Source organism: Equus asinus, chromosome 20, assembly GCF_041296235.1.
Source record: "Equus asinus isolate D_3611 breed Donkey chromosome 20, EquAss-T2T_v2, whole genome shotgun sequence".
NCBI lineage: Eukaryota > Metazoa > Chordata > Mammalia > Perissodactyla > Equidae > Equus > Equus asinus.
The window spans coordinates 12,305,960-12,313,815 of record NC_091809.1 but is presented as its reverse complement, the minus strand read 5'-3'; the positions used below and the strand labels follow the sequence as shown (position 1 = coordinate 12,313,815).

Here is a 7,856-nt window from a genome sequence, read left to right as displayed (position 1 = left end):
GCGAACAGCCGAGGCGGCGCCGGGAGACGGGGAGGGGACGGCGGGGGTCCGGGAGGATGCGGGTATGGGGGGTGGGATGATGGGGAGGATGCGGGGATGGGAGGAAGGACGGGGGAGAGGGGAGGATGCGGGGATGGGGGAGGGACCGCGCTGGTCCAGGAGGGATGCGGGCAGGATGCGGGGATGGGGGGTGGGATGATGGGGAGGATGCAGGGATGGGAGGAAGGACGGGGGGAGGGGCGGAGGATGCGGGGATGGGGGAGGGATGGGGGGAGGATGCCAGGATGTGAGGAGGGACGGGGGTGGGGGACAGGCGGGGGAGAGGATGCGGGGATGGGGGAGGGACGGCGCTGGTCGAGGAGGGAGGCGGGGAGTATGCAGGGATGGGGGAGGGACGGGGATGAAGGGGGGGACGCGGGGAGGTTGGGGGGATGGGCGGACGGTGGGGGTCGCGGAGGGGGTGTTACTAGGCGCTGCGCTGAGTCCCGGGAAGGCAAAGAACAAGCAGCGGGGAGAGAAAGGGGCGCTGCTGCGGCGGGACAGAGGGCAGGCCCGAGCGAGCAGGTGCCGGGAACGAGTGGGAAGCGAGGCGGGCGGACCACGCAAAGCTGCGAGGCGGGAAGGAGCCGGGAGCGTCTGGAGACAGCTGGAAGGCGGGCCAGGCAGGCCAGGGACGGGGAGATGAGGCGGCAGGCGGGGCTTCACGGGCCCCTGGAGGACGCTGGGCGTTATTCTGGGGTCCGGGGGAGTCAGGGGACCATGACGTGTATTTCACAGTGGTGTCCAGGTGGGAGATGGCCTGGGCCTGGTGAGGGTGGCAGCCGTCGGGGTGATGGGCAGTGGCTGGACCCAGGACACGTTCTGAAGGCAGCTGACCGACTGGGAGGGGGCGACACATAGAAAGCGGGGGTGCCGAGACCTGACCCCCCGAGGAGCTGCCTTTGAGATGGAGCAGATGGGCCGGGCAGGTTTGGGGACATGGAGTCTGAGTCTGGACACCCAGGGTGGGGGGACCAGAGGGGATGGGGTGCAAAGGCAGGAATGTGGCCCGAGGGTCTGGAGATGGGAGAGGGGCTGCGCGGTGATGCGGGGTTACAAAGGCTCCTGTCCCGCCCCCTGGACTCCCCAAAAGTGCTCCCAGACTGGGGCACCCCTGGCGGCTGGCGCGTGCGCCTCAGTCTGAAGAGGACACGGCTTGGTTCGCTTGTATCAGTCACATGCATTGTCCCCTCGTCCCATGTAACGGGTTGTTGGAAAAATTCAAACTGCAGAAAATTAGAGAGTGCAATGACCACTGGCCACCCCCACCCGGAGCCCACCAAGCGGACCCGTGGCGGCCAGGCTGGAAGCTGCCCGTGAAGCTTCAAAAGGTGACACACAGGGCCAGCCCGGTGGCACAGCGGTTAAGTGCGCACGCTCTGCTTCTCGGCGGCCTGGGGTTCGCCACTTCGGATCCCGGGTGCGGACATGGCACCACTTGTCAAGCCATGCTGTGGCAGGCATCCCACATATAAAGTAGAGCAAGATGGGCACAGATGTTAGCTCAGGGCCAGTCTTCCTCAGCAAAAAAGAGGATTGGCAGCAGTTAGCCCAGGGCTAATTGTCCTCAAAATAAGTAAATAAAAAAAAATAAAATAAAGGTGACACGCGCTGTGGGGGGTGACACCGACTCGCTTTCATAAAACAAGCAATTTTCTGTGAAAGGCTCAGTAATTTCAGTGGCGCAGGCCAGTGTCCATGGTTGATGTGTGACATCACCATGACCCATGTGAATGGGCGTGGCTGTGTGCCGATAAAGCTTTATTTACAAAACCAGACGGAGGGCCGCTGGCCAGTGGGAGTTTGCCCACCCTCCTGAGTGAGCACCCACTGCCACTCCCACCAGTGCCCCCCGCCCCACCGAAATGCAGGGGCTCGAACCTCGTCTGCACTTGCCTTTTGCCCCAGCAGTTGGACCTTTCGCTCGAAAGCTGTGCTGTTTCTGTTTTTCATGCTCAGGGTCAAAACCTACCTTGCAGTCCAGATGGGATCCGCCCCAGGGAAGCCTCCCCCTCACCAATCTGATGAAAACATGCTTCTTGTATTTCAGCCACTTCATTTTAAAATTATGGGAGTTCCAAAAACAGACGATTGGGACTACAATGAGCCCTCACCTACTCCTTTCTTCCCGCTTTCCTGGCCCCGGCCAGGCAGTTCCCTGAAGCTGGGCTCACACAAAGGCTTCTGCTGTCCCAATTCAGGCGACTTTGGCCAGTGTCACCCAGAGACCCTCCAGTTGGTGACTCTAAGGGTTTTTTTTTTTTTTTTTGGTGAGGAAGATTGGCCCTGGGCTAACATCTGTGCCAATCTTCCTGTTTTGTATGTGGGATGCTGCCACAGCATGGCTTGGTGAGGGTGTGTAGGTCCATGCCTGGGATCCAAACCTGCAAACGCCAGGCCGCTGAAGCAGAGTGCACACTTTTAACCACTGTGCCACGGGGCTGGCCCACCAACAGCTTTTAAGCCATTCTCAAAGCACTGAGCAACCTGTTAACTGACCTGCATCTCCCACGTCACCCCCACACCACACTCCCACCTTCCACGGCAGACTGGAAGTTTCTAGTTGGTTGGTTGGTTTGGAGCCCACTCAGGTCCAGGGGCCATCCACGAGCAGATATTAAAGTCTTCTGGATATTCAACAGCACTCAGGCCCGTCTTTCATCTTTCTGATCACGCACGTGGCCCCTCCAGTGGGCTGGAGGCCCCTCACGTGGGCCCCAGGCCGCCTTCCGTGGTCTTCCTCCTTCCTCGCCCCGATTCGTCACCCGGCCCTCGGGAGGCCCTCAGAAGCCGCAGGTGGAGCATTCTGACCTCCGCCTGCTGGACACACGGCCCGTGTCCTAGGGGGCTGCTCTTCTCCTTAGGGGTGTGTAAGCTCTGTGTGTCTCCTGGGGATGGCACGGGCGGGCTGCGCAGCCTGCCAGCCCCTCTGGACTCAACATGGTGGGTCCTTGTGCTCAACTGGACGAACGCCAAGTGGTTCTCTCACTTAGTCTGTCCTGCTGTGTCTACTGCCCTCCCCAACTACACAACGACTCACCCTTACTAACTTGACTCCAAGTCAAAAAGTAACAGTATAAGCAAATTGTATTGAAATTCAGAGATAAAGTCCAGAAAATAGGGGCCCAGAGGCAGTGGCAGTGACCACGGAGAGGAGGTGACAGCGAGGCAGGAGCTTTCACTCATCGTCCCTGTTCCCCTCCCGCCTCCAGGTCTGGACTCTGGCTCATCACGGAGCCACCGCTCACATCACAAACTGAGGGGGAGGTCGGAGATCCGGGACACCCTGACCGCTGGGGACACTCAGGAGCCATCGAACCTCTCCCCACCCGGGTTGAGGGTGGCTCCCACCTTCCCCTTGCTTAGGCCCAAACCCGGCCGTCACCCGACTCCCTCCCCATGCTGTGCTCAAGGGTGGGCTGCCTTGGAGCCTCACTGCTGCCTGCACAGCCACCGCCACCTCCTGATGCACCTGCATCTTGCCCCGCGTGAGCTCCCCCTCATGAAGAACACAAACCAAAAATATTTGAGGGAGCTGGGCTGGAACCCTATGGAGTGGTGTGGGATCTGTCCTGGGGAAGGCGCACTGCAGGACAGGGGCTCGAGTCACTGCAGAAGGCTCTCAGAAGCTACCCAGGAGCATTGTGTCTGAGAGGAACTGACACTGGCCGCATGGCACAGGTGGACAGCACCTTGAGGAGCCCTGGGTAGGGGTGCAAAATTGGGAGCCAGGAAGCTCAGAGCATGCAAAGGTCCCCATTCTTCATGAGTTTCAAGAGGGCACAACCCACCTGCGACTGGCGACCGTGGAAGGGCCAGAAGGAAACGGGGCTGGAGGAGACACTGCCTCTGTCTAGGCTGCAGGGCACCCAGGACGCGCCAGGGGCTGCACGGGGGTCTGGGCTGCAGACAACATCTGTCCACATCAAGACGGCAGAAGAGCTGGCAGTACAAATGGGCTGGGGCACAGGACCCCGGACACCCCCAGACTTGTCACAGGCCGAGCCCCTCACAGCTCCCAACCCCACTCCTCGGCCCCGGGCCGGCCTCAGTGCACGAACAAGTGACGGAGAGCAGCTGTCAGCGCACCCACAGCAGGAGACCCGGGGACACGCGCTGCCCTGCACCAGTCACGCCCGCCCTGAGCCTCCTGGCACCACGACCAGGCCCGGCCCCTCCCCGAGCCCCGGACGCCGGAAGGACTGGTCGCACGCGGCCTGGAGCAGTCTGTGCCTTTATTGGCCGAGGCTACTTGAGGGGGATGAAGCGGGAGGAGTGGGTGGCGCCGATCCCGGGCCGGCCGTGCTTCACGGGCTTGTAGGTGATGGAGAACTCGCCCAGATAGTGGCCGATCATCTCGGGCTGCGAGAGGCGAACAGCAGGCCCCCGTTAGTGAGGTGAGCGCGGGGGGCCCGGGCCCACCCGGCCCAGTGGCCCCGCACGCACCTTGATCTCCACCTGGTTGAAGGTCTTGCCGTTGTAGACGCCCACCATGCTGCCCACCATCTCGGGCAGGATGATCATGTCGCGCAGGTGCGTCTTCACCACCTCGGGCTTCTCCATGGGCGGCGCCTCCTTCTTGGCCTTGCGCAGGCGCTTCAGGAGCGAGTGCTGCTTCCTGCGCAGCCCGCGGTTGAGCCGCCGCCGCTGCCGGGCGCTGTACAGCTGCATCAGCTGCTCGCTGCGGGGCGGCAGGCGCGGATGAGCCCCGGGGGACCCCCGCGCGCCCCCAAGCCAGCGCTCACGGCCCGGCCGGGGCGCGCGGCAAACGCTCGGCGCGACCCCCCAAAATGCAAAGACGTCCAACGCCCGCTGTCTAGGGCAGGGGAAACTGAGGCAGGGGCACAGTCGGCTCGGGCGAGGTGGCCGACCCTCGCGGACAAGGTGCTGCGCTAAGGGCTCAAAAATCGAGGAGACCCCTCCACGCCCCCCCAACCCCGGCAAAGAAGACCCTGTTCTGTGCGGCCCCCGCCCCGGAAGCAGGCCCCCCACGCCCAGATGCAGACACACCTGCAGCGGACAGGTGCTCACGGGCTGTCTGCAAGCCTCCCTCCCCCTCCGGGGGCCGGACCCCGCGCCCGCCCTGCACCCGGGGGTCAGATCTTTAAAAAGCACGAATCAGACGACCCCCGCCCCATCTTAGACCGGGGAGGGGGCGGCAGATTCCCGCCCACGTGCCAAACCCGGGGATTTAGCAAAAAGCCCCCGAGCTGGGGGCCGCGTTTACGTTTCCACGTGCACGGAAACGCGTCCACAGACACGTGGGGACCGGGGACATCCAAACCTCAGCGTCTCCCAATAAAGTTTTATTGGCACGCAGGCCCGCCCGTCGCGGACACGCGATCGAAGCCGCGTGGGCAGCACCCCGGCCCCCGCCCGGCCCGCCGCCTCTTACTAGGACATGTCCAGCAGCTGGTCGAGGTCCACGCCGCGGTAGGTGAACTTGCGGAAGGTCCGCTTCTTCTTCTGCTCCACTTCCGCCTGCGCGGGCCCGGGCCGGGGAGCGGTGAGCTGTGAGCCCGACCCCCACTTCCCACTCCCACGGCCGGCTACGGAATCCCGCGCGGACACACCACCTCGGGCCTGTCCCGGGGCGGCACGCGCCTCTCCGGGCTACGGGGGCTCGGCTGGGACATGCCAGGCGGCACAGGCCTTCCCCGCCCCGGGTCGCCCCGACACCCACCACCAAGCCCGCCCCGCGCCCCCATATCCGGCGGCCCCGGAGGCCCGGAGGAGGCTGCCGCAGCCGTGCGGCATGATTCCGGACTCTACGGCGCGGCGAGAGCTCGGATGGCGCCGGATGGGTCCGGCACAGACGCGTCAAACCGCGGCACTCACCATCTTGTCGGTTCTCCGGAAAGGACCGGCCCCCGTGCGCCTGCGCAGTTATCGCGAGGGCGCCCACGTGCCCCGCCCAGCAGCCGTGTGTGCGCACGCGCTGCCGCTGTCCCGGCGGGGGACGCGCGCCCTCTTCTGGCCGGAGGGCGGAGCGCAGGCTGCGAGGACTAAGGAGGCAGGTGTCTCCGGGGATGGGGCCGGCCGCCTAGGGTTTGCGAGCCGCTTCTTCCGATTGGGACGTAGGACCTCGCTTCCCCTTTCGGAGCCTCATATTCGTGCTCTGTAGTCCCCAAGGTTTGCAGAGCACCTGCTGTTGGCAGCAGGCGCGGTTTGGGGGTTGGGGTCCCCGCATTGCACAAGGGAGCTCTCGCGTGCAGTGGGGGAGGCAGGCATGGAAGGTACAAGGTCATACAGATATCAGAGCCTGGAGGAAAAGCCAGGAGGGGTGGGACACTGGCTTCGCACAGATGGTCAGAAAGGCATCCCTGATAAGGACCAGCCAGCCCTTAATGGACAAAATTATATAGAATAATAGCTGTTAGAATAATTACTAGGGATCAGGGACTAGAGCGATAGGGGAGTTCTGTTTCTGTATCCACTGGAATTAAGTGAGCGTCCATCTGAAGGGGATTCTGGTACATTAAGAGGTGTGGCTGGGGGCCGGCCCCTGGGCCGAGTGGTTGGGTTCGAGCACTCTCCTTCGGTGGCCCAGGGTTTCACCAGTTCGAATCCTGGGCAGGGACATGACACCACTCATCAGGCCATGCTGAGGTGGCCATCCCACACGGCACAACTAGAAGGACCCACAACTGAAAATACACAGCTATCTACCAGGGGGCTTTGGGAGAAAAAGGAAAAATAGAATCTTAAAAAAAAGAGGTGGTACCATATGGCTCAGCCATCCCACTTCTGGGTGTACCCCCCAAGGAACTGAAAGCAGGGACTTGAACAGATTTGTGCACTGGTGTTCATTGCAGCACTGTGCACAACAGCCAAAAGGGGAAGCCACCTGGGTGTCCATCGATGGACAAACACAATGGTTTATACACCCCGGAATATTATTCAGCCTCAAAGGGGAAGGAGATCCTGACACCTGCTCCAGCGCAGATGGACCTGGAGAATGTGATGCTCAGTGACATGAGCCAGACACAGAAGGACACACACTGTGTGGTCCACTCACAGGAGGTCCCCAGAGGAGCCACATCCACAGAGACAGAAAGTGGATGGGGGGCCAGGGGCTGGGGGAGGGGTGGGAGTCAGTGTTTCATGAGGACAGAGCTTCCGTTTGGGGAGATGGAAAGTTCTGGAGACGGATGGAGGGGACGGTGGCACAACAGTGTGAATGTGCTTAATATACTGAATTATCTGTTTAAAAATGGCTAAAAATGGCAAATCTTATCTATATTTTCCCACACTACAAAACCACCAAACAGACATACATGGTAAACTATGGAGGACTCTGTAAAAAAATCACAAAAAATATAATGAAAAAAATTATTAGGGGCCAGCCCGGTGGCGCAGCGGTTAAGTGTGCACATTCTGCTTCGGCGGCCTGGGGTTCGCTGGTTCAGATCCCGGGTGTAGACATGGCACTGCTTGGCAAGCCATGCTGTGGTAGGCGTCCCACCTATACAGTAGAGGAAGATGATCACGGATGTGAGCTCAGGGCCAGTCTTCCTCAGCAAAAAAAAAAAAAAAAAAAAAAAAAACAGAGGCGGATTGGCAGCAGATGTTAGCTCAGGGCTAATCTTCCTCAAAAAAAAATTCCCTAGATGGTTTAAAAAAAATTATTAAAGGAATTAAAGTGCAACACTAGGAAATACTTATTTAACACAAAAGGAAGCATTAGCAGAGTCGCACAAGAACGAGAAAGACACGCAGCACATTGAAAACAATGCGAAACGGCGGAGGTAGATCTGATCGGTCACAACGGTAAATGCCAGGGGTTGGAGGAGGCCCCCAGCCCTGCTGGGAGGGAG

The 7,856-nt window shown here is 60.9% G+C and overlaps 1 protein-coding gene across 1 annotated transcript; it reads right to left on the bottom strand.

Moving 5' to 3' along the window:
• Window positions 1-4,256: 4,256 nt before the first annotated feature.
• RPS15 (ribosomal protein S15) lies at window positions 4,257-5,997 on the bottom strand. The gene is made up of 4 exons (XM_014845667.3): window positions 5,878-5,997; window positions 5,435-5,520; window positions 4,486-4,720; window positions 4,257-4,401 (listed from the first exon to the last, which is right to left on the bottom strand). The coding sequence occupies exons 1-4, from the start codon at window positions 5,878-5,880 to the stop codon at window positions 4,288-4,290; spliced, it is 438 nt and encodes a 145-aa protein (XP_014701153.1). The 5' UTR covers window positions 5,881-5,997; the 3' UTR covers window positions 4,257-4,287.
• Between the last annotated feature and the right edge of the window lie 1,859 nt (window positions 5,998-7,856).